The 27291-nt window shown below is 37.2% G+C and overlaps 1 protein-coding gene across 2 annotated transcripts in view; it reads left to right on the forward strand.

Moving 5' to 3' along the window:
* Positions 1 to 20050: 20050 nt before the first annotated feature.
* Positions 20051 to 27291, forward strand: part of ITGB6 (integrin subunit beta 6) — a 29019-nt gene continuing 21778 nt past the window's right edge. For both annotated transcript variants that reach the window (XM_088519463.1, XM_088519464.1), the window contains exons 1-5: positions 20051 to 20096; positions 20980 to 21226; positions 22104 to 22269; positions 22874 to 23035; positions 23711 to 23806. In XM_088519463.1, coding sequence (XP_088375589.1) covers positions 21048 to 21226; positions 22104 to 22269; positions 22874 to 23035; positions 23711 to 23806 — 603 coding nt within the window. In that variant the 5' untranslated portion in view covers positions 20051 to 20096; positions 20980 to 21047. The remainder of the gene's footprint in view (positions 20097 to 20979; positions 21227 to 22103; positions 22270 to 22873; positions 23036 to 23710; positions 23807 to 27291) is intronic.

The raw sequence follows: 27291 nt of genomic DNA on the forward strand, positions 1-27291 counted from the left end.
CCGGCAGTTAATGAAGTCACTTGCAAGACTCCATTCCCTGGGGAAAAACGCTGCTATGAATAGACTTGTTACTTACATCTCTGGTTGCAGTGCTCTTAGCACCACTTTTGCTGTGCCACCATCTCTCATGATTATGCCATTTTTGAACAATTGTCTTTCATCGCCGAGTTAGTGCTATTCAGGATGCCAAAGGTGGCCTTCTTGCTCTTAGCAGAGCTCTCTGAATGCCTCTGTGTTGTCTCCTGATGACAGATTCAGGCTCTGAGGTGCCACAGACTTAACAAAAACGTACAGAATGTGAAGCAGCAATGAGTAATGTTATTGCAGCACCAACTTTTAATAATAATCCACACTGAACTTCATCTTGAGATTTCATCAGCGCACATTCTGTAATAAGGAAGGGAAAGAAAAAAAAAAAAAAAAAAAGCTTTTTCTGAGAATAAAATATTTCTGGCCTACTGAAACAGAAAGAGAAACTATTAATCTGATGAGATACAATAAAGATCATCACCTATATGCTTAGCAAAGCTTGTGTGTCTATTTCTGATTAAGCTTATGCTGAGCTATAAAAGAAATCAAATCAGTAGGAATAAAGACTGATAAAGAACAATTAATCATTATGAGACATTGTTCAAAGAATGAAAATGTAAATTTTTGGCAATTATAATGAGGCATATAGCTGCCATTTATGCCAGTAAAGGTATGGACTACTCAGTGCAGTAGGGCCATGTTTTTATGGCTTGTGATTGAAGTCTAACCCAAAATACTTTTACAGTTGAACGTCTTTGTAAGAAAGTTTAACTGCCAATACCAATAGATAGTGAAGGGAAAAGGAATGTGTAAAATGATATTAACTTTTAACATTGCCTGTTCTTTCCTGGGAAAATGTTGAGGGCAATTCTTTTTTTAAAAAAAGTGCATTTTATATATGTAGATTTCTTTTTTCCTCTCACAAAACTGTCAAAATCTTAGTTTTCAAAGAACTATGATGACATCTTCAATAAAATGCAAATGTGAATTTCTTTTCATAATGATCAAAATGTGTGCACCATTCCTACACGAGCACAGTTTTAAGTTGCTGTCTCATATGAACATGCTCCTCATCCTCCTACTTCTACAAAACAAAAGAATCCCCCAGACTTGTTAGTCAGACTCTTCATTTCATATTAATTCTGGATGGCTGGGTAAGTTTGAATGATTCATTTAAAGCTTAGCATCAGCCTTTAATGTGCTTGGCCTGACACATGGTGTGTCTTATAATATCGATATGTCTCATCAACCTAGCAATCTTTATCAGCTTGCTGAAACATGCCTTGAAAGGGAACTGATGTAGTAATCCTGATCTGCTTCTCTGTCAAAGCCTTAATTAAAACATTCACGCTGTCTGTGAAGAAGGAAGGGGCTTGGGGAAGCTCATAAGATGCCTGTGCTGTCATTAACAACATTTCATTTTGAAAGTTTAGGAAGACAGAAATATGCCTCTTAAATCACTACTGTGACCTGGACAGCATCTCAACGGCATCCAGAACTCTTGTCTGACTTGATATCTGGTGTCTTATGTATATGAAAACACAGATTACTACTTCAGACTTCCCAGCAGGCTTGCTAAGTGCTTGCTGCCAGTAACAGCCAGAGCAGCTGGTGTGAATTCAGTAGAACTGCAGAGCCTGAACAGCATTGCTCTTGCAGCTGCTCTCATCTGTTTGCGAGGGGTGCGGGGGTGCCCAGCTGAGGGCAGGTTTCTCTCCCAGGGTTTGTGTTTCCCACTGTGGGTGCCCAGGCACCCTGAAGGCTGTGACATGGCTCCACAGTCTTTGGGTTTGTCAGCTGGGAGGAAGAGCCTGATCAAAATGAGGTTTCATTCTCTGGTAGGTGCTCAAGAAATGAGACCCTACCAGTCTACTTGGAAACAGCTCTAGCAGGATCATGTCTCTTGGCTGTGTCTGCAGAGGTCACTTGGTGACTAGGGCCCTGCAGAGACTGACTTATTTCTCCCTTAGCAGAACTGTGTAGAGGAGAGGACTGTGAATGTTGCCATCCCTCCCCAGGGCAGAAAACCTGGCTGGTAACAATCATCCTCACCATCACCAGGGGTGTTTCTTGCCCCATTCAGTTCCAAAGTGTTATACTAAAGGCAATTCGTCTGATTCAGGAAGGACATTAAAATCAAAGCCAATACTTTAATCAGCTGTTTAAAATTGATTTCAGCAAACTTTGTTCCCTGTCTGACCTTTTCCTGGCTTCTGCACCCTCTGTGCTTGTGTTTCCCCCGCCTCCATGAAGGCATTCAGGCTCAGGTTGGGAAATCCCCTGTTCCCAATACTGGGCCACTATTTTTTCTGACAATATTTACCTGCTGTCCTTGTAGAATTGAATCAAGGACTCTGTGGTGCCTGCTATTTGGAGTGTTAATAGAAATTATAAACAGAAAGAGGCTGACAGATTTCTCTCACAAGAACTGCACTAAGGGATTTCTTAAGCCAGGAAGGCTGTCCAGCCAGAAGCTTCAGATGCTGTATCTGTGCTTAAGTCTGGGCTGGCTCTAGTTGCAATAGAGGAGTAAGTTTTTCCAGTGAGTAATCTGCCCTTAAAATCACTAATAGAAGAAGAAAAGTACTAGGATCTTAAAAAAAATAAAAAAGCACTTATATACTGTAAAGGCAGTGAACTTAGAAGAATGTAAGGAAAAAGCCAAGATGTGACAGATTTGTTAATATATGATTCAGAAGCACTAGCTAAATCAAACTGCTGTAGCTCAACTCACAAACACAGCAAATGAAAACAAAATGTGTTTTTGAACTAGGGGAGAAAAGAAAAAAAAATCATATAAAGGTGGTAGGAATAAATCAGATGGTAACACATGAAAATATAAATATCAACTCAGTATCCAGTAAAAACAGACTTTATTACTCCAAGTGAGCAAACGGATGGTAAAAATGAATGTTTTTATCAACAATGCAATTTTTGTGCATAATAGCAGTGTGATAGGTGGTTTTAAGATACTGTCACAGTCTAAATGAAGGACCAGAAAGGTTTATTTGCTTTTGTATGTTGGTTTAACCATAAATATTGCAAATTTTCTAAGAAAGAGAAAGAAAAAGAATGACCTCATCAGATCAGCATGTGTACTTTGTATAAGACATTACTAGCATTACTAGTCAATTGTTGGACTATTAGATAGCTCTGCTTGGAGTCATTATCATGATTTTGATTTGTAGGTCAGGTACTCATCTCCCTTCATCTTTGGACTAACAGCACAGGCAGAAGAGGGCATTAGTGCATTTCCCACGTTCAGGGAAGTTCACACACTACAGAGCATGGATAACTCTGAAGTTGAGGGAAACAGGTAAAAAAATAATTTCTTTAATGATCCATATTGTTAACAGCTTTTGCTGCTTATGTTTTGCCCAGATTTGTCCTGTGTAGCAGTAGGCACCTGAGATGCCCAAGGTCGGAGCCAGCTGTGCCCTTGGCTCTGCCTATGGTAAACACAGTGAGAGGCACCTCCCATATATGTGTATAAAACCTGCATTTACTGTTCCCTGAAGGGTTTGCTTACACCCATACGCATAGCCTGGCATGGGGCTCCAGAGCAACAGTCATTCCACTTGTCTGAATTCTTCCTTGGTCTCTCCTGCTGTGTGTCCTCAGAAGTTACTGAGCACAGTTATTGCTCCCAGATTTATGAGGGCAGTCAAGTTCCCAATTGATGTTAACTCAGATGTCATCCAACCTTTTTGCTGGAAGCAGAATACAGTGTTTTCCACAGCTTCTTATGCACAGTCTATTAGTAGTAATGAATAGTAGACACTTTCTTCTGTTTTTTAGTACTGCCAGGGGAGTTTTATTATGCACAGTAATTGGCCTGCTTACAAGTACATGTGCCATAGCCCTGTTTAGGCCAGTAGCATTGCTGAAGAAGCATACTAAAAGAGCAGATTTAATCATGACATTATTATTTTCTCCCCAGTTATTCCTGAATCATTCTCATGAACCAGGCATGCTAAAATATTTTAGTTTTGAATCCGTTCGTCAAGTACTAAAACTGTGTAGACATTTCTAACACTTCCGTTCTTCATGAATAAATGCTATATTCCTTTTTTAGGAACAAATTATATTGTTTGCTGTTAGACTTCGTCAATATTGCTCCTTTGTGCCATTGAGCAATCCATGCACAGAACTGGATTTTTAATATCTTTCTTCTGTCTCATATGATATTTGTTAGCATGAATAATATTATTCTCACTAACCTTTTTACCCTCATTTTTGTTTTTCCTATCGCTTTAAAATAGTGTAGTTACCTTTTGGTAGTTAAATATTCAAGTGTCTTACATAATCAGGATGAGCAGAATCTTGCACTAACTTAAGGAAGTTAATTCACCAGACCAGTAACACAGTGGAAATCAAAAGCAATAATAATGCTGGAAAGAATCACATCTTAATTGAATGAAGTATAATGAATAACTGACAGCTATGACTCAATGTCTGCATTTCTTCCCTAACAGAACACTTTATTGCACATTGGCTTTGAATAGGTTTTCACATAGTTGCAGGTAATGATTAACTCAAAATGACTAAAATACCTCCAGGAGAACTGGTGAGACATCTCATGAACAATTACTCAAGATCAAAAGTATATTCAAGATTTCGCTTTACCTACCTAATTCAAAATATTTTTCTTTAAACTGAAGCTATTTTAAATTTGCCTTATAATTGTGAAGTGAGTAGCACTGCTATAGTATAATTTCAACCTAAAAATATTGTATTCAAGGTGATACAGACATGGTATGCACATGCATTTTTATTCCATTTTTTAAATGGAAGCCATTTTAATGTCTGTGGAAATGCAGTCATTTCTTGGATGAAACAACTTTCTATACACTTGTGCTGTAGGAAAAAAGGCTGAAGGACAGAACATTGAAAAGAATACAAAAGAGAGAGGAAATCTGTCTGAGTATGTTTGTCCTGAAATAAAAGCTAACACTAGTGTTTCATTCCTAAAGAGGGTGTGTTAAAGCATGAAAGATAATAAAGGGCAGCAGATGTCTTAAGAATTGATGCTATGGGAAATGTTCTAAGGCATTTGACTTTTGAGAGGAAAGAGGATTTTTTCATGAAAAGTCGATGAAGTACATCTGAGAAAATACATTATTTTCTGGAATTAAGATTGATATAACCGATACCAATAACATGAAGACTGCATTGTGTAGTATATTATGAAAAAATATATACTAATAATATCTATTTATATGTAGGTACAATCATTAAAAGGATTCAAAACTAGGAAATAGGAGAGAGGTTTGGAGGACATTTATAGGTAACTTCCTTGCCCTGTTTCAAAAATGGAAGATAAGGTGAATAGGTGAAGGGATAAGGAATTCAGGTGGGAGCAATATGGAAGAATTAGTGATAAGATAGGTAGCGATGTTAGGAGAATAACCTGGATGCCAGGACAGTGGTTCAAAGAACTGTGAACAAGGTAGGAGAGAAAGAAAAAAAAAAAAAAAAAGACAATGTTGTAGAAGACAGACTGAGATATTTGTATACACAGATTGTGTATAAACACAAACGGCCTAGAAATACAGGTGCCAGGATGACCCTGGGGTCTCAAGTACAACAGGATGTGGTGGATGAGAAGACCATGGCTATAATATTCTTAAACCTATATATGGACTGTTAAGAAATCTAGAAATAAAAGTGAGGTACTAAGGCATGAATTTGCTTGTAGAGATAAGGAATAGTACGGCAGAATGGAATTTGACAAACTTTTTGGGAGAAGAATGGCAAATGAAGATTACCTGAGAAGGACCACTAAGGATTTGCTATAGCTGATAGGGATGCATTAAAACATGAAAGGGAAATTTTGAAGCAGTGTCTCATTATAGAAAATTTTAACTGCTCAGAAAGAGTTTAAAGCAAACGCTTCTGATAACGGTAGAGCCAGTTATTCTAGGGTACAATAGCTGACAGATTTCATCACTAAGCAGTAACTGGACCAATATGAGGATGCTATTTTAGGTGGTCTTAGGTAGTGATGACATAGAACAGCTGATTGTAGAAAATAACCTAGCCAAAGTTATCTCAGTTTAATTCTATTGAAAATAGGAGAAAGAATGAAAAAAACAGGCCCATTACAGTAATTCAGAAGGAAAAATCTGGAGAAACCAAAGAATTTAGTGATGTAAAGTGCATGAAAGCTGCATTTCTGAAGTCTAGAATTTCTCTAATTTAGGTAATTTAAAAAATGCATTTTGCACTATAAGTAGACAATGAAGAACGTTTGAACATCCCCGGGTGAATAAATCTTTCAAAGAAGATATTGAGGTTGAACAAAGACAATGTAAGAGGGAGGAAAAAACACCCAGTACCTGATCAGCAAAAAAAACGGGGAACCTAGAAACATAGGATACAGTCAGATTTGTCAGCAGCAAACTGAATTACAATCTGTAAACAAAATGTTAAACACTAGAAGCTTCTTCTGCTACACAAATTATTTCTTTTTTTTCCCCTAATAGAAATGGGATGGAAAGAATGTCTAGAAATAAAAACTAACTGTAGTAAGCTATCATTTACAAATTTGAAATTTAAATTCAAAGGGCAGGGTAGTCTCACAGTGGAATGATGGGCATTCTCATTCTAAAATGCTGAAAAAACAGCAAATTCAGTTTCAAGTACAAGAGCAAGAATTTTTAAAAGTTCTGCCAAAAAGGGAGAGAAAATTGTAGAAGAAAAGTGATTATAACTTCATTAATCTAACCTTAGTAATTTGCAAATTTTTGTACACATCTTGTAAGAGTGTAATTAAGAATGTGGAGGTAAAATGGGAAAAATATTATAAAAGCAGTATAAATTTATTAAAAAGTATGATGTCTGAGGAAATGTATTTATGGCACGATCTATTCTGGAAGAGAGCCTATCAGGCTACCTAGAGTAGCAAGCAGAGTTTCTCAGGGATCAGGGTTTTGGCCAATCTCCCTTAATATTTCCAGTGCTGCTAAAAATGGCATAGTCAGAGGAGAAAAACATCTGTTGGACAAGAAAAACATAGGCCACGCTGGGGGAACTTTAGAGCTGGTGGTATGGAATAGAATTTAATAGTGCAAGTGCCAGATCACAAACAAATTGAGGTAAAATAATTTCCATTATAAATTGTGGCTTGTTGCTTGGTAGAGAGGAGAAACGCCATGATCTAGGTCAGTCCTGAAAGGACGCTGAACCAGCTGTGATGGAACCATGGAAAGATGAATATGACTCTCCTTTAAAAAAAAAAAAAAAAAAGGCGGGGGGGGGCAACAACTTAAGAAGGAATGTGTGAGTATGGACCCCATTGTAGGAAGCTTTGGTCAGGATTTCCTGGACTACTATGAACAGTCTGTCACCCATAATTAGGAAAGAGTATTGAAACAAATGCAGAGTAGTAATACTGGACAAAACGAAGAATGAGAGATGTACAATTGCTCTCTATAAATATATCCAAAGGAGGGGGAAAGAAGGGCAGGGCAAATACTAGGAAAGGAAAGAAGTTATTTAAGGTGCTGGACAATGTTGTCACTAAAACAAATGGATATAAATTGGAAGTTAGTCCGTTTAGGCTGGAATTTAGGTTTCCAGTCATGACAAGAGTGAAGTCTTGAAACAATCTTCTAATAAGAGCAGCAGAAACAAGTCACTGTTGTAAATGCAAGTAACACAGTAAAATGGAGCTTATTTGCTTCTAAATTGGATAATAAAGAATTCAACTAGTTCTTGCATATACCATAAAGGTGAGTAGACCCACTTTTTGTGTTTCTGTGTCAGAAACAGGAACAGTCTGAGTAGTTTAATGGTAGAATTTGATAAGTTTATTTAATAAGTCGTATATCAGGGACACATAATCAGCATCTATGATGTCCATTCCTGTGTTTTGCACTATATTTTGTGGTATTGTCAATAGTATTTTTCTGAATTTCTGTTAATTAGTCTACTGATTCATAAAGAGAGCATGACTCTATGGCCTCCTATGGCATATATTAATGTACTGCAGATATTGAGAATGATTATTTTAAATTGTTGAAAAGTGATGGTAACTTGTCAAATGTCCATCCAAAACAAAGCAAAATTGTTGCAAGTGTGTAAGAGGCATAAAATATTTTTTGATAGATTTTACATGATCAAATTTTAGAATTCCTGGAATGCACTTGTTTCTTTTCATGTAACTCAGTCAAGATAATTGAAATGATTAACTTTTTAAAAAAATTTATAAATTGTTCCATTTGCATATTCTTGGTCCTGCTTGATTTTTCTTTAGATATATAATGTGAACAATTGCATATCTTTAAGAAGGATTGTAGAAACACTAATCTAACAGAACTTTGTTTTTTCACCATTTTTGTTTTAATGAGAGTGGGCGATTTTGGTTTAAATTTCCTTCCTACTATTTGTCTAAGATAAAACGCACATAGCAATAAAGCAAGATTTGAAAGTCATATTGACAAGAATACTGAAAACGATTTCTGAAAATTCAAAATCATGTAATTGAGCTCCAATAATCAGAGTAATCAGAAAAATATTCTGTTTACTCTGATAGATGAGCCTCATGTAGCAGTAATTTAAAAGAAAAGATACTAGCAAAACCGATAACACTTAATATCTTTCAGCATTTATGTTAGCATAAGGACATGAACATTTCTGGAGGCTTTTAAATATGTAGGAAGACAAAATATTGCTAAGTAGGGCAATTTCAGTATCTGAACACTTTTGTATGTGTTAATTCTTAAAATAATATCTTTTCTATTTCAGAACAGCAAATCGGCCATAAGATGGCAGCACTTTGTACAAAGATCTCTTGAAAGCCTGAACACGGTTCTTCTCCCAGAGTGTTCATGCCATGTGTCTGTAACCAGAGCCCCTACTGTCTAAGTTCAAAATGATTCCTTGAAACCTTCATTCATCTTACCGGTTTCTGCTATTGTTTGGGCCCATTTTCTCAATTTTCAGTAGCCTTTTGGATGCCGAGTTAAGCGTGCATACCGCTTTTGGCTGTTCTGTGTTAACCTTGTTGAAGCTAGCTATTACAGCAAAGAGTGGTGTGTGTGTGCGCAAGCAAGGTGAACCTAGATGCAAATATGGCTTCTGTGTGTAAGACTAGTTGTGGAAAAGCTATTTTTACAAGTTATTTAGTCCTAACCCCCTAGTCTGGAATTTATAGATGTAAATAAATCAGACCTGATTACATCATGCTTACAAATACCTCCTTTTTTCAAAAGCAAGGCTGCCTTCTGTATGCATCACCTAGCTCTGCTGGTTTCAAGTCTGCGCCAAAGCCTCCCCTTTCTTACTGTGCAACTGCAGCCTGTGCATCTGGAGGTTACCTCTGGCTCCCTTGTTATGGGGAGAACAGGCAGTTTGTTCAACAGTTAGCACCCATTTGAAGGGGGAAAGCTGTGGAAAACTTGTCAGGCAAAAAGTTATATAGTTAACATTCTCGGTGGTTCCTGGCACTGGAATATTCAGCCTTGCTCTGGCACTAACCTGAAGTGCTTGCTCTGGCATCCCAGATTTTTGTAGAGCTAGGTTTCAAACAGAAACCTAGACCAGACTCACTGTTGTGTGGGAAAACCTATGGCATGTTTTTAGTGCTGTGCCCTGGCTAAAAGTCCCTGTGGAAACCCGTACGATTTTTCCACAAGTTCCTCCCGAGTGCCTATGCAGTTAGGAGGTTTGGGTTCTTTTTGCTTTGAGTAAGGCAGTTTATTCAAATCTGAAAATCAAACAAATATCCAGGAATGCTTCATCCATGCAGAGCAAATTGAGGACAAAGGTTTGCTCACGCCCTTGGCTGAAGCCAGCCAGGGGAACCAGCTGTGGGGCAGGTAAATACTGATTGAAAACACCCTGTGTTGTCTGTCTCATTTCATTCCAAATTGGTGAGCAATTTATCCTTTTCCTTCACTTCCTCTTCATTTGTTCAGGGGGAGCCAGTTGATTTCACTCTTTGCCTTTGTCTAGCAGCAGTGGGTGCTTCAGGAGCAAGAGGAGGGCAGGGAGTGAATCATGGCATGAGTCATTGGTCTGCAACACCCCACTCTCCTCAGAGCTGGAGGAAAAAAATCCTCCCCGATGTGTGGCAGGGCAGCTTGTGTGACCTGCTAGAAGGAGCCACAGACTCCAGCTGTCTTTCTCCAAAGCTGCTCTCCCTCATTCCCAGCTGCTCGCTGTTGAGGAGCTGCTGAGGAGGCAGGGAGTGGCGCTTGGAGGCAAAATCTCCACAGGAGAGCAAGAGAGGCTTTCACCTCTCCTCCTCGCTGCCTGCTCCTCAGCAGGGCTTTGTGGCTCAACTGGGGGGCTTGTCTACCCAGGAACCCTTGGGTACTGCTTCCCCAACACGCCAGAACATGGGAGCTGCTGTGAAGCAGCTCGTGCACTTTGTCTTCATGTCTTCACTTTCTGCAGGCTAACCTTGTCATTTATACATGTCCTAAACAGTCATGGCAGCCTCTTTGGGTTGAGACCATTTCCTGCTGGAGCAATACCCACCACTCACTGTGCTGATGAGCAAAGAAAGAAACTTCGAAGAATATCAGCAGACACTGTATACATATGTAGCTGAACAGTTATTTTGCAAAGTGGTTTATTAGGTGATGCGACTGCTTCATAGCTAGAAAAATTTTCCCATGCAGGAAAAAAATGTAAAAACAAAATTACTGGTTATTTACACTTATCACTGTTGTGAATTTCCGCATTAAACGCAATTGCTGGGTAGAGGTTGTTGCTTCATCTTTTAATATTATTGCCAGCTTTCCCATAAGTATTGCCAGGATATGCTCCGCAGCAAAGGAATGAATGGGACAAGTCTTCCCAATGTCATGTGGGGTTTCTGACAGAGTTGGCTTCTCCTGTTCACAGGACATTCACGCTGCTGTGTGGCTCCTCAGATCATCTCTAGTTTGTTGGAGCTTAATGTTAAGTCTCAAGCTTGGAAAGCATTTTTTGTATTTTTTTTCAGGTTCCCTGCTTAGTTAATTGGCACACATCCCCTGAAACATCTGTTACAACCCTTCTTGGAACTAGGTTTGTCAAGCTGGCAAGGAAGATACTTGTGCACAGGCATGTTACAAAGAAAAGGACTTGTGTTTCTGCTGGGAACCTCTTGTGCAGCCACAGAACATGTTTCTTATTGGAAGAAAAATATTTTTCTTGGTGGCACCCCTTCTGCAGGCTCTTGAATGTTCTTCATTTGTCATCTTTTAGGTCAAAAAGCTTGACCTAAACCTTTAAGAGCCACTTAGATCCCCCATGAGGGATTGTCAGGAGCTTCCAAGACAGATATGATTTGGAAATAAAGCAGAGAGAGAATAACCTGATTCAAATACTCATTAGAGCTGAGAGATATGGCTTTGTGTCTGCCTTTCCTTTCTGATAGGCCTTCTTGCAGATGCGTTGAGCTGGTGTACATTGTTTTTCAGGATGGAGGGCATCGAAAACCTATCTCATTGTTTTAGTTCCACAAAATTCTCTCATGAAGGGATGGGGAAATGTTTTCTGGTCTCCAAGAGATGCTTACCCACTTTTGTAAATGTTTGAAGGACCATCTCAGTTTATGGGACCTGCAGTCTTTGAACTGCCTGGTGTTTGGGTTGGTTTTCAAGATGAGTGTATGAGAAGGGCACAGAGAAGAATCAAGGGCTGGGCTGTGTCTGAGACAGAGAGATCAGTTACAAGAATTTCTTTCTGTGTATGTAGCTCTCCAATTTCTAGTTAAAAGAGATTTTCTTTGCTTGGATTGACCTGGCACATACTGATCTCTGATTGATAAACCTTCCCTGGAGCTGACATGCTTCCTCCTCGAAATTTTGTCTGGTTCAGAAGAAACTAATTGTTGTTTTCTCTTGAGGTGAATTGCCTGTATGTGTAATTATACAACATCAGTTCACAGTATATTTACAGGAGAGGTTGGTGGGTTTTTTTAATGAAGTGATCTTTTTTTTAGATATGAATACATCAATTACTTTGCATGCTTTCGTATGCAAATACTTTCTGGAAGCTTTATGCAGCCGATCATCACCTTATTTTTGGCTTTAGCTTCATGTGTGAAACATGGTCTTGCTTGTCAGAAAAGCTGCATGTTTGTTCAAAAGGAAAAAATATTGATAAAAAGTACAGTCAGGCTAATATTTTTGTTTTATTTCTTATTCTCTTTGTACCTCTGTATTTAAGGTTTGTTGCTCTCTAGTGAATTTGTTAAAGGTGGATTATATGACTAGAATGTCTTTCTGTGCTTTCTCCATGTAGTATAAGGGTCAGGTATGGATAATGCGCCTAAGATTTTATCCTATACAAACTACATTAATAAAGAAATAGCTTTTAAAGAAGCCCAGGTTTGCATTGCTCTGTTGCCATATTGTAAGACAGTTGCATTCTGCTCTAAGATACCATTATAAAACAGTAACTCTAATTTAAATGAGACCAGAACTTGCTCCCAAATGAATATGCACTGACTGATTAAAAATAATCATAATTGTGTTCTGTGTGTATGTGTGTATTGTAAAATACCTTGCTGTTACACCTGGATTGATGGCATTGGATTGATGCCTCTAACTTGTGTGAATAAAATAAGAATAAAGGACCCCGGTACTGGACCTAAACTTAGAATTAGTCTGACAGAAGTAAAACTTACATGTTCTTGCAAGGGAAGTAGCAGAATAGAGCTACTGAAGCTTAGAGGGAATAAGGGGAGAAGGCTATAACATATAGGGAAATGAGGGAGTTGGATTAACTCATATCATGTGGTTGCTCTGGTGTAGAATTCTTCTCCTCTAGCATATGTGAGAGTTGAAAGTCCCCCCACCCCCCCATTTTCTTCTTTAATTTCTTTAAGTCAGCAATCTTTAGATGTCATATGAGATATATAAAGCAAGTTAAAATAAGAAACATCTAATAGCAACCTACCTTGGTTTTCTTACCTTGCCTGAGTTCTATTCTTGGTATTTGTTGTCTCCCTTCCTGGACATCTTTTATTCTACTCTGCCCCATCAGTGAATTTTTCATTCCATTTCTGTTTGCTCCTGTGGGTAACATACCTGTGTAGGGGGGGTGTGATCTCATTCTGTGAACTTTTAAAAGTTAAAACTAACCTTGAATATTTTCTCCTTATTATTCTCCTGTTCACTCTGTTTTATTTTGATGCTTTCTTCTTGCCTTCTCCGTTCTACCGACAATCTGGAGAGGTCTCTTCTTATTAGAGTGCAGAAATTTAGTTATTTTATTCAGGCTAGGCTTATGCAGATAGTCTTTGGCAGCCATCCTATTCTTAGCCTCCAGTCATGTGGACCTTGCCAAGACTTATATAAAGCATTAGCACACAAGCAAATGGTGAACTGATATTATCAAATAGAATTTGTAAATTTTATATAGACTGTATTATTCTTTCTCTATATACTAAAAAACTTGATATCTTGAGTCTAAAAATAAGCATTTGCCAATACAGTTCACCTGTCTGATCCCTTAACCAGGAACCTTTTGGTGGCTGAAGGTTTGCCGTGAAATCCTTGGAGCACAGAACACTTAGAGCTGTTGTTATGTTTCCAGGGCTAGGAAGAGGTGCAAAGTTAACTTCTGCTTTGAAATGGAAAGCTATGGCTCCACAGCAGATAAATTCAGTTTAACATATTCCCACCTTTCTTGCCAACTCCAGTCTTTCTGTCCTGCTCACTCCCCTAAACTGGCACTTGCAGGTGACTGTACAGTGAGTCAATTCAGGGAGCAGATCCTGATGATAAGTAGCTCCCAGCCTTTCCCATGGAAGGTGATTAGTTTTCAACTGGAACAATTCAAGAGCTCCTTGTTTATTTGAACAGCAGGTAAAAGAGAAGGGGTGTGAGCGCCAGGGCAGGACAAAGGTAGGTTTGACGTAATTCAGCTTGAGTGGCTATGAAACTACCATAGACTATGTAAATACTAGTAAAATTAGATGTGCCTGGGAATATTTCCAGGTACTAGCATGAGAGTCTTTGCTATGAAACTGTTAAAATGCTCTTTGGCGTGAATTTGACCTTTTCCAATTAATACTCTCCGCAAACAATTTCTGGGCACAATTTGGTAGTTAATGTGGTCCCAGCAGGCAAATTGCAAGCATAAACTTGGGATTTTCTGTGCCAGTTGGCCTCAATGGCCAGGAATGTTTCCAGGCATGTTGAGTTTACTAGTTTAGACCTATCCCTACTGTCATATCCTGCTCCAAGACTGCACCTATCACGGCTTTTAAAAGGGGAGGTCTTAGCCAGTCAGTTAGTTGCTCATGGTTAGAGCAACTTAGTTGTTAGGAGTGGAATTCCTAGCTTTGGTAGGATTTCTGGCTGTAGAAAATCAGATATATGTTTTGAGGACGAGCCAGAACATAGCTTTTGAAATAGTGCTTTTATACCATAGTGTTTCAAATTGCCTGCAAATGCCTAAATATGATGAGGGAGAATTTGTTCTGAACTTTTTTTTTTTTGAAAATAAAACCAAACACCCACGAAACAAAACCAAAACATGAAGGAACATGAAGGATGGGAAGACGTGAAATCTACAAATAGGAACTTTTTTTTTCTAAATCCTATAAGGAGTTTTGCCTTTCTTTGGGCTGGGGAGGTGGTGGAGAGAAAAGAGATTTATAACAGTAACGTTTTTTTGATGCAGAATGTTGGTCCGGTTGCTAGACAAGAATCAAGCTTGAGGAGTTTTTTCCTTGTCAGCCACAGAATTGGGAATACAATTGCTCCTTCTTTTACCTGTTGAAAACCCCGCAATCGACACGTTTCCCTTTCAATTTGAAATGTTAATAAAATTAATGTACTTTTTTGTCTTATGTAACTGAAGCCTGCTTCTCTGTTAAAATTAGTGATTTTTTTTTTTTCCACAGCTGTCTTTACAAGGTACTCTCCACATCAGGAAATTTGAAAAAAATGGGATTTTTACATCTCTCCAGGTATATTCACCTAGCAATTGTATGACCTGTTTGCCTAATGAGCTCTCCCAGGGAACAATTAAAGGAGTTATTTTAGAGGAGTGTTTCCGAGCTGCTGTATACTTGGCAGTGGTGTCATGGATAGTTCTCTCTAGCACCCAGGGAAACTGGAATTGACAGAAATCGTCACCTGAATGAGTTTTCCCCCTTTCTTCTGATTGTATACCTTATAAGGAGTACAGGAAAACAAGGAAGTGATAACCATGTTCAGGTTACTTGTATGCAAAGCTTGTCGTCTTTACCTGTCCAGGTAGCTTTTCATTTTTATTCATGTTGCGTCGTGATAGCACAGAAGTTTCTTCGCAGTTCAGTGCAGGTGACAACTTAAAACATACTCCTTGGGAATGTATGGTTTTGCAACAATCTATACCGATGATAATTAACATGATAATATTTTTTGTCACGCAGCCAGCACTGAAAACGAATGGGGATTGTTTTGCTTTGCCTCCTTTTCCTATTTCTGCAAAGAAATAACAATGTACAAGGTAAGGTTCACGGATCGTCAGCTTTTCAAAACTATGTTTATTGTTTTAGTTTTAATAGTTTTAAGTTGCTGCTGGCTACCTTTCTATTCGGTACATAGTCATTCCTCTCTGGTTAATGAATTTTTTTTTCTTTTTTTTAACAGACTGCTGTAGGGCTATCCTGTAAATTCATCTGAGATTTATGTGATCATTGCATAGCACATGTATGAGAGAGACAGGCATTTGAGCTATTTTAGTTATACTAAGCAATGTTTGAACCACTGAGAAATTTAATACTATCTCTGTGACTCGGTGTTTCACTGGTACTCACACAATAAAATCATATCAAATATCTACAGATCTGAGTGACGGTGTTTTAAGCACATAGAGCAAATGAAAATCTGGTTTTTTTAATGTCTCTGTTTATGTTAGCAATATGTAATGTGTTCTATACAAGAAATAAATGTAATATTTTATCAAATATACTGGAGAAAACAAGTAACGCGATTCCAGTGAATGGGCATCCCTAAAGCATGTCAAAGTAAGTTAATTTTCAACATTTGTTTTTCAGAGAGTTAACAATCTACCAATAGAAATATGCTTTTGAAGGAATGTTATCATTAATTCTAAATATGGCTAAATGTGTCATCTTCATCTGCCACATTCTCTAAATGACAAAAATTTTCATAAATTAAATGATTGAACACATTAATAATTCTCTTTTGTCTTCTTGGATTTGAATGTAGGGAATTGTTCTCGGGAAAGTGCAGTGACTTGTGAAGATTGTTTGCTTTCTGGACCACACTGTGCTTGGTGTTTTCAAGAGGTAGAGTAAATGATAACGTTTCAAAGTGAGATTTGAAGTGTTTGTAGTCGCTCTGAATGATGAAGCAGTGACTTAAATGGGTCAGCCCATAGTTTTATAATGCATACAGTGCTTAAGACAGCCTTCCTGGGAATCTGAAGTGGAGTTTAAATCTATACAGTATGTTCTGTTATTCCTTATTCTTTTTTCTCTTAAAAAAACCAAAAACTTTGGACAAATGAAACATAGGGTCCTCTCTTTAAATGCATTGTGACCTGTTAGGTAATATTTTTGAGTCACTTGTTACTTTTTGTAATTGAAATTCTCAAACATCTTTGCATATGGTAACCTAAGGACTTCCCAAAATTTGAGAAGTACTATTAGAATTATTCTCTTGATTGTGATTAATGTTGTAAAATGCTTTATTTCATCAGTTTTGTGAGTATGTGCACTTTCAAAAATATAGAAACTGTATAGAAACACAGTATATATTGTCAGGTATGACAGAGAAAATACTTTGAATAGTTTTCATGACAGTTTCTGGTTTATTCCTTTGGTGCAAGAAGTAGAAAAAGCAAAAAAAAAAAAAAAATAGTACAAAAATATCCAGTATGGGGCAAATGCATTACTTTATAAAGTATCCAAAGACCAAAGGTATTTTTCTTAAAACATGTTTGCTAAAAATAATACAGCAGTTTGCAAGCGGTGATGGTACAGGTAAAAGCAAGCATCAGTGTGTTTTCAATCTTTTTTCATATTCATACTTCTAAAACAGAGTTTTTTTGAAATGAAATGTGATCACATAATTTGGACTACTGTTATGTCTTTTCAGAAAACAAAAATGAAAAACAATTTATTGTATTTTTAAGTGAAATTATTGAAAACTTCACAGCAATTAATGTGACTTTTTTTTCCTTGCTCATGAACCTATTTGATACAAAACACTCCAAGAATGCAAAAGACTTGGAAGCTTTAGTGTCAGAATTAACATTAAAATGCCTTTAAGAAAACTATTTTCTCTATAGGACAAAAAATACCCTCTATAACTATCTTTAGAAGAGGAGCTTGCTTCTCTATGCCTGTTTTGAAAAAAAACAGCAACTCAAAATGTGTTATTACAGGAGATGATACTCTTTTCCCTGTGAAGCTTCTAGTTAGGGTAGTGATTTTTATGTGCATTGTGCTCAAGAAGCAGTTGGTGAGATTTTTATCTAAGAAAAGACATCAGGTTCAGACTGAAGCACAGTAGACGATTATCCCATCTGGTGTCTCAGGACTGCTTAAACTGAAATGTATAGGAACTCCCAAAACTTTAAGCCATGAGGGCTGAAATGAGATACTAAGTCCTGTTCTTAATAGATTCAAAATATTTTTTTTCCTCATTTGGATAGAAAATTTCTCAGTGACTGAATTTAGAGAACATTTGTAGTTTAATGCCTGAATCCAAAGTGGCTTCTAAAAGCCTGAGAGAAAGGAATGTCCCTGTGCTGTGGCCCATGGATTGTGAATCAAAAATGTCAGTGCTGGTTCTGACAAGTGGTTCCCAGAAAGGTTTGGTCGAATGACCTAGCACACTAGAATCCCTGAGCAGATTTATCCTTAGCGTTGCAGCGCTTGGCTGTTAGACATCCTGCTGCCCAGGGGAGTTCTGTGTCAACTGAACACCCTGGAGTCTCCATGCAATATTTAGGAGAACTTGTTTGCCTGTGAATTGGATTCCCTTAGACCAGGCTCCTGGTGAGAGAATATGGCTCTTGAGCAAACTGTAAACAAGGCAGAAAAGGAATGAGCCCTAGCCCAGTGATGTTGTGATGATTTGTAACTATGAATCATCTCCTATCTTACACAGGTTGTTCCTTCTCACAGGAAAAAACAAAAAGCAGAGGAGAAGATAAAATGTAAATACATGTATTGAGTCAGGGACCAAAACTGCATAGACATCTTTGTCTGCCCCTTATCCTGATAGCTAAGGCAGCTGCAAATCTGATTGACCACTACTCCCTCCAGGCATATTCATGCCAGTGACTTGTCTTCCCCTACTTCTCCTACTCCTCCTATTAGAGAAGCAGTCCTACACAGCCTTTCATCACTGGAGCAGCAAAACTCTGCTTTGTTTCTGCTGTTGAGAAGCTCTGAGCCATTTATATAAATACGTGTGTGTGTGTGTGTATATATATATATGTTTTGCTATGGAGTGTAAATTTGGCTCTAGACTCCAACTGTTTAAGGGGTCTCGAAAATTAAGAAAGAATGAAAGCCGATGATCTACCACATTGAATGTTTATTTTATACAGAATACAACAACTGCAACAGGGTGGACTTGAGAGATTTGGAGCAGGGTACCTGACTCAGAGTGGTTAAACTATACTCATGACAAAGGGGAGATTTGGGTTCAGAGGTATAGGGAGGATTTAATTTTGTCTGTCATCAACCAGTCCAGGGCTTTGATCACAAAACTGGTAATCTTAAAACTGATTTAGGCTTTAGTAACCATGAAGACAGAGAAGGCTCCATGTGAGATCTCACCAGGAATTAGACTTCAGGCGCTCCATAGCAGCTTCGTGGGGCTCATGTGCATGCATACTGACAGAAATCATGACACCAACTGATCTTTAAGATAAACCTAAGAAAATCAGGAGGTTTTTTTTTTTTTTTTTTTTTCCTTCTGTCGTCTGTCTTTCTGTCTATCTTATAGCTGATTGGAAATTTGAGGATGTAATCTTTAGACAAAACTGTAGGAAATGGCAGTAAAACATAGAAGCCTCTTTGTAAATCTAACCATTCGCTTCACTGTTATGCAGGGATAATACCTACTTCACAGCAGTGTTGTGGAGAGGAATGCATATCAACTGCCTTGAAAAGAGTAACAAAAATAAACTGCAAGATACCCAGCTGATAGCAATAGGCTTGTGGTTCCCTCTGTATGGGAGAAGGTCAATTAAGACCCTGGGCTAAACGTAGCTGGATAAATGAGAGTGTACTGGGAGCCTCAGCTGCTCCAAAGAGTGATGGAAGCTGGAGAGCTTGTTAGACATCAGAGAGCGTAACAGGGAACTGCCTGCCAGATTTAGTAGATGTGTAAAAGGAGAATGTGTGCATTGAGGAGAAAGAGTAGATGAGGGGAAAAAAAATGTCCTATGAACACAACATATCCCACCTCCAATTTCTCACAAAACTTGCAGGAGAATATAATCTGTGAGACCTCCTCTGTTATTAAGTGACTTGGGACTGTCAGCAGTCCAGAGCCTTTAAGGAAAGACTGGCGAATTTGCAACATAATCCTGTAAGTGATTTCCTTAGAAAAACAAGCTCGTTTGTGCTTTGTGTTGATATTCCCAGTACTGCAAGGAGCCAGACATAAGTGGCACGATTCCCATTCCCTGACAATAGCAGAGTTTCCCCCAGAATACCAAATAGGTGTAAGTTACATTAATTATACACCTGTGTGACATGATCCATGGAGGGCAAATTTAGACTTCTGTGCCACTTAGATCTCTTTCCACGCTGTTTTGCACCAACTATGTAACTTTCCCCTTTGTTTCTGTTCCCCCTACATGGCACTGAGCTTGCTTTAATGGGTTGCTGGTGTTGGTCAGTAAGTACATTTAACTCATTGATTTCTTTTCCTGTTTGTTTTAGAATTATACAGATTCATCAGGAATTCATGGAAGGTGTGATACACCAGAAAATCTTTTATCAAAAGGATGCCAGTTGAACTTGATTGAATTTCCCCCTTCCAAAGTGGAAATTCAGAAGAATAAGCCTCTTAGTATTGGAATACAGAACAATTCTGATGTCACACAGATTTCTCCTCAAAAATTAACTCTTTGGCTGCGACCAGGTAGGTCACTCAATTCAAATGCATAATCCTGAGTTTTTGTTTTGCTGATACCCAAGCTACCCAGACTAAATGGCCTGAAAAAAAGATCTTTGTAGGGTAAAAATAAAATACCTGTGTTGAGTCCAAAGCTAATTGCTGTTTGGCTAAGCAAATTGAAAGCTCAGTTCAGTTCAAAATACTGCTGGAAATGCTGGGCACTTCATAAAGGTAAGGATTTATTTTCTAGTTCTTTTATTCTCCTCATGTCACATCAATCCTCAGTCCTGCTTCTGTGCCTGGCCTGTGAAGGTCTGATAAACAGCGTAGCCTCAATGTAGTATCAAATCTTGCTTTGAGGATTAGCAAGGTACCAGTGACACTTATGGAAGCTCCCTAGACCTACATTAGGTAGACCCTGAGATATGAGTTTGTCCTGGAAAAAATTGTAATAAAGAATTTTAAGAAACACCCTGTTAGATCATGTTATAGTACTGACACTGAGAATAAAACTTAAATGCACACTCTGATGTGTTTTAAGATTTCTAAAGTGTATAGTGTGTCCTGTAAGTGCTGCCTTAAATTTAACTGGTTTCATACCTGAATTTTCTAAATCTGTATTCTGTCAAAAGGATGTCTTCATAAGTTAGTCAGAGTTTCCAAATTCCATGTTTCACTGAAGAGCAATTTAGAAAACACATAAGCACTCCTTTTGTTTTTTCAGACATGCTGTTTGGAATTTTTGTTAATATAGACTGTTTAGAGTTGTTATGTTAACTGTACTGATGATTTAAAAATACGGTATCATTTTCACCATACATTTAATTTTATGAAAAAAAGTCATTGCTCATAACATGATATATTTAGGAGTGTTAATATGTATTTTATATTCCTATAACTTTAATAGGACATGAAGAAACAATACAGATCAAAGTTCGCCAAACTGAAGATTATCCAATTGATCTCTACTACCTCATGGATCTTTCAGCTTCAATGGATGATGATCTGAATACAATAAAGGAGTTAGGTTCAACTCTCTCCAAAGAAATGTCAAAATTGACAAGCAACTTCAGACTAGGTTTTGGATCTTTTGTTGAGAAACCGGTTTCACCATTTATCAAAACTACAGCTGAAGAAATTAACAACCCTTGCAGGTATGCAGGAAAAGTACCTACATCTACATGCATGCCAACATTAGCTCATACTGGTAATCTTTAGGACAAAATTCAGTTCAACACACTCATGGGAGCCTCTGCCCTATGCCACTTCTAAAAGAGTCAGTAAGGAATTTATTTTAGGTTCATTCTATTATTCTGTCATATATTATGTTATTCAAAGAATGGTCTAGGGATGATTCTGCTTTTTACATCTTGTTGTTAGTTAGAATGGATTAACATCAGTATACCAATGTGTTCTGAGTAATTATGCATCCTCAAATATAATTAAATATAAATACATGAATTTTTGTGCCTTTGCTATGCTAAATGGGTAAAAATGCAAAGCGAACAAGTAATACTGGTTTCATTTACCCATTAATGTTCTTTTCCTCTGTTTTCCTCCAGAATCTAGCAGTATTGCTCCAAATCTAGGTTGTCCTAGTCCTCTCCTAAGTAGAGGAAAAACAGTGCTCTCTGACATTCCTTTGTCTGTAGCCCTAAGGGAAGAACAGTGGTGCTATCTGAATGTGACTAAGGAACTAGAAATCCCAGTGTGTTCTAAGTATGAAAATGAGACATAGCAGGGAGCACTGCAAGGACTGCATCTCTGCAGACATTTCTTGGGAAAATAGCTCCAGAGGCATTTTCCATGTTTATGCAGACCTGTTTGCATATTCCAGCTAAATGCAAATAACTATTCACTCTGATTCTTTTTATGTTTTTCACTAGATCTGTCAGACAGAGAAGAGAGATAAACAAACTAAAAACTGATCGGTTCAAATAGATTACAATGACAAAATAGACATTGCAGTGATAAATTATTGTAGTGACTTTATTCCTGCATTATCCATAAGCCATCTCACTTGTTTTGTAGAAGTGTTCCATACGAGTGCCTGCCTACCTTTGGATACAAACATGTTTTGCCATTGACCAATGATGCAGAAAGATTCAATGAAATTGTGAAAGGACAGAGAATCTCTGCTAATATAGACACTCCAGAGGGAGGATTTGATGCGATTATGCAGGCAGCTGTTTGCAAGGTAATTGAAACCTCTAGGTATAATACTAATTACTCTGTATTTTAACAGTTCTAGCATTATATGATTGTATTTAGAAGGAACAGATCATTATTTTTCAAGATTTTTTAATGAATACAGAAGCCTAAGCAGATTTGTGTGAAATCAGTGCAATCAGCACTGGCAGCATCAGTGGAAGAGCAGTCAGACTGTAAGACGCAGTCAAATATTTTATTGCTACCTTGGATTCATATCAAGTTAAATGTATATATTGTAACATTATAGTCTTTCTCTTTCATTTCTAGGAGTAAAAAAATACAAACTATGAGTTGACTGGTCTGCTTTCTTGTTTTGTATAACTACTTTTGTTTAACCATTTTTAAAGGAGTATGCATACTGACATGGAAATAACCTGCATCATTTACCAAATACAAAATTGGGAAGGCAAAATTTTAAAGAAAGACAAGGGAATGATACTGTCTCTTAAGAGATAGGTTTTGTTGTTTTGGATAGTCCCTTTAGAATGATTCCATTCATATGCTTTGAGCTGCCCTTCTCCAGATTGTTTGCTGCTTCTCTCTATAGTGATATGGTTCAGCTTGTTGAACTAATGTATTTTAAATTGCAGGAAAAAATTGGATGGAGGAATGATTCTTTACATTTGCTGGTGTTTGTGAGTGATGCTGATTCCCATTTTGGGATGGACAGTAAACTGGCAGGGATTGTTATCCCTAATGATGGGAGCTGTCATTTGGACCACAATAATGAATATTCCATGTCAACTCTTCTGGTAATTTGCTGTGTGTCTTGTACAACTCGAGCATTGTGCGAACGTAAAGGCTAACACGAGCAAGTCAGACTGATGAAAGTATATCTTCATCACTGATACGTGGAAAAGTTGGGGGATTCAGGTGTTTGTTTATTTTATTTGTAGCTGTAGCTCCAATCTAAAGAGAACTGTGTGTATGTAGGAAATTATGGTATATTATAATTAGAAAAGAACGCATCGCTCTAACCTGGAGAACACATGGAGCAGGACTGGCTAGTATTTTCTTCTGAAGGGAAAGTAAAATATGCCTTAACCCTTAAAGGGGTTCAGGAGGAGATTGGTAATTGGCTGGACATTGTTCCTGAGAAAAAAAAAAAATCAGTTTTAAGATTTGAGTATAAAAACTAGTACAAATATTCAGTTGTCCTGGTACAGAATTATTCTTTTGACTACATTCTGCTAAGCTTGGAGTCCCAGTATCAAGGTAGACACTGTACTTCTTTCAAAGAGTTTCCTCAGAAAGGAGAAGAAATTATATACAGTATCTTTTATTTTGAATATAAGTAGTACCTAATTATATGTTTATACTATACTGAGAAATCAGTATTAATTATATGGCATTTGAATATGTGCTTCATGGGAGACAGGGAGTGTATGTCTATAAAAAATGAATTGATGTGGCTCTCTTCTTTTCAGGAATATCCCACAATTGGACAATTAATTGACAAACTTGTGCAAAACAATGTTTTATTAATCTTTGCCGTAACAAAGGAGCAAATTCACATATATGAGGTAAGTGAATTTAAAAGTTTCATTCTCCAGTGATTGCTTAGATTACTATTATTCACAGCTGAAATGGTAATTTTAGTATTAATCCAAACCCATAAGGTGTTTATGTAATAAAAGTATCTAGTAAATTAGATAGTGGATTTATAGAAAGGTCCTTTTATTTAGGAAGTACTTGTATTGATTTTGATGTTCTTATGCAACTTTTAAATTGAATTTCAAGTTGAATCACACCGTAATTTTTAAGTCAATAGATAAGGGCTATCAAACTAAATATTTCTGAACTATTCAGTGCAATCATTATGGTTAGCCTTTTTATATTTTTTTTGAAGCTATGTAAGGACAGTTGAGCTGGTTTTTACTTTTATAAGATAATAATACGTTCTGGGAAAAAAATCATTGTTTCATTCATGCTTAACTCCAAGATAAGGGTTATTTTCTTTGTTTGTTTTTCAGTGACCTGGGAGTCTTATTCATTTTTCTTTACTTTTTTGTCTCCTTCTAATGAGACAAATAGGAAACTAGCAGCAAGACTAAAATCACAAAACATGATGAACTATTCGGAGCCTTCCTTCTGTCTAAGAGCCTGCTTTAAAGATAAAGGGTTAGAATGCACAATAATCAAGGTCAATGTTTAAAAATGAGGAGTCAAAATAGAGTTAAAACCTGTTTTATTTTGTAGTAAAGGTTCAAGAAAGGAAGAATAATTTGGTATCCTTTGGTATATTAGAGGTGTCTCTTACTGTCATGTAAAATTTAAAAGAAAATAATAACATTTAACTTTGTTTAGAATTCATAATTTCCACAGAAACCCAACAGTTCTAGAATACTTTTGAAATTTCTGAAAATGGACCCATGGTCCTGTAAAAGGCTGAGGTACTTGTAAGAAAGACTCTAGTAATAGTTTTGTGGGTTCTAGAGTGTCCAGGAAGTATAGTCATCTGTGAAGTCATCTGATTACAACTTGCACAAATGTAACTGCTCCTGAAGTCCCCTGCTATTTTTGGTCCTTTGGACCTTTGGATGCTCTGAGTTGAGACACAGTCTCAACTACGGCTATGATACAGTTTAATGACTATGAGTTTATTGTTTGGGTACATTTCGGTCTTTTGCTTAACTGTTTTTGCAGCGAATATGAGCAAAAGAGCCCTTAAAGACTTTTTTTCTTTTTACAATCTTAAGCATGGAGAATTGGATATTTACTTTTGTGTTGCAAATTTGATTCATTCAGATGAAAATGGGACACTACACGTGAACTTGAAAGTATGCTAAGGTTTTGAAAGACAGCATTGTAAAGCTTCTATGATTTTTGTATTTGCTTTCACTGATTTTTCCACATCACATACAGGATAGCAAGCAGGGCATAACAACTATAAATATCTGAATAAGTGACAAAGCAGTATGGAAAAGATGAAAGCAGTAGATAGAATATATTCAATGGGATTATATATACCCTACAAGATAGAAGATAGTCGCACTTTATTTTTCTAACAAAGAAAGTTATAGGAACAAAAATTCTGCAGTTGGACTTAAAATGGCTTGCATTTCTTTTTAGTTATAAATTTTCGTTTAGTGTTCCCAGTGAACAAAAGGTGCCACTTGATAACTTTGATACTGGTATAACACTGACACAAAGATACTGAAACAGAATACCTCTGATAAGAACACTGTTGCCCAACTCTGAGAGTGACCACCAACAGTTTCCAAGGGGAAATATCACACAAGTAAGAGAAAAGATTCTTTGAATTAAAAAAAAAAAAAAAAAGGCTCTGTTACTCAATGGGATAATTCCAAGCTACTTTGTGCGGCACTTATTAAAGCTCATGAAAAGAATTCACATGCCATTAACTAGGCCTCCTTTAAGAAAATATTAAGCAGTATTTAGATTTAATAAAAGCCTTTTAATACCACAAACTTTAACTAATTTATCCTATGACTATAGAATCCCACTACACTTGTAATTGACTTACAAGCATGACTGACCTAAATTTTCCTTGTTTTATCTGATAAAAAGAGTTTTCTATAAAATACTTTAATTTTAATTGTAATGAAATGTTGCATTACTATTGAGAATTTTCAGTGAAGAGTTATGGAATGAGGTGTGAAATATATGTACTTGATATTGATTTGCCCACCTTTAAAATATTTTTATCCCGTCTAATAACCATACTGAAAAATAAGTTGGAAAAACTTTATGAAACCAAAGAATTATCTTGATCGCAACATATAAATGTATATGGGCAAACCTGAAGTTTTATAGCTGAGAGTTCTTCAGTGCAACAAAAGGCTGAGAACTGAAACAACCAAATCAGATCTCAGTTACTTCTCATGTTAATGAACTTTTTATATATGGACAAAGAATGAGTCAGGAAAGTCATCAAGTATTTTAAGATATATTCAGAGTTATTTAGAGGATATTTTCATAAACATAGTTTCTTGGATGAATAAAGATGAATGCCAGTCATACTGAGAAATCTGCAGCAAGAGATCTCTGACTAGAGTGCTTTATTAAAAGATAATAATAATGATAAAGTAAAGCACTGCAACAAATGATATTTGATACAAATTATAGTTCAGTTAACTGAAGTATATTTTTCTATCACACCCAAACTATGTAGCTGTTTCTGTCTGGGGTGACATTTTAGGTGATGTGTTTTGCCTCCACTTTAGTGGGAGGCAAAAAAATGTCAGCTCCAGGATGCAGAGTGCTTCCTCATTTGTCAAGGTTATAATCTGGGAATCAGTTCATGAGAGATCTCACTAGCTTGTTGCTTTTGCCAAAAATCTGGATCATTATCTTTACTCGGGACAACACTACAACTGGAACCAGTCCATGAAACACTGGGTGTCTCCCCTGAGCTATGTAGGGAACAGAAATAGAAACTAGAACTGGAGAGAAGTTCAGGGACTCATCTACGCTCTCTGCTGGGACACAGACCCTTTCCCCTAGCCTTTCTTTTCTGTCTTCCAGGTAGTTGTAACTTAGAGTAGCACCCTTCTTATTATTCCTTTCCCTTTGGTTTTTAGTGAGGAACACTGTACAGTTCATTGTATCAGCCGTACACCTCTTGATCACTCTCTTATTGGGCATGTCTTGAACAATATGAGGCACAGTCATGCAGCAGTTCACAACCAGGCAGGCTGAAGCACAAGGATTGAGAGAGGGCCCTGAGCTGGTACCTGGGCACCATATTAAGTCATTCTTGACTGGCTTTTTTTTTTTTTTTTTTTTTTAACCACTTCTTAAATTTAAGATTCTGCAATCTTCCTGAGAACTCCCTTCCCAAACTCAATTTTCCCTTGAGGCAGAAAGCTTTTCCCCAATATCTCATCTTAAAATATACTCGTCTTCAGCATCTAATTATAATAGATCCCGAAATTGACCATGGCTATATATAATTTCATTCTGAGGGATAAACATACATTAAAATGACTGTGAGAACATAGAAAGCAGCACTTTAAATAGACTTGGTAGATTCCATTAGTCTTAA

Source organism: Tinamus guttatus, unplaced genomic scaffold (genome assembly GCF_059628265.1).
Source record: "Tinamus guttatus ecotype Peru unplaced genomic scaffold, ASM5962826v1 Tinamus_guttatus_pri_ptg000060l, whole genome shotgun sequence".
NCBI lineage: Eukaryota > Metazoa > Chordata > Aves > Tinamiformes > Tinamidae > Tinamus > Tinamus guttatus.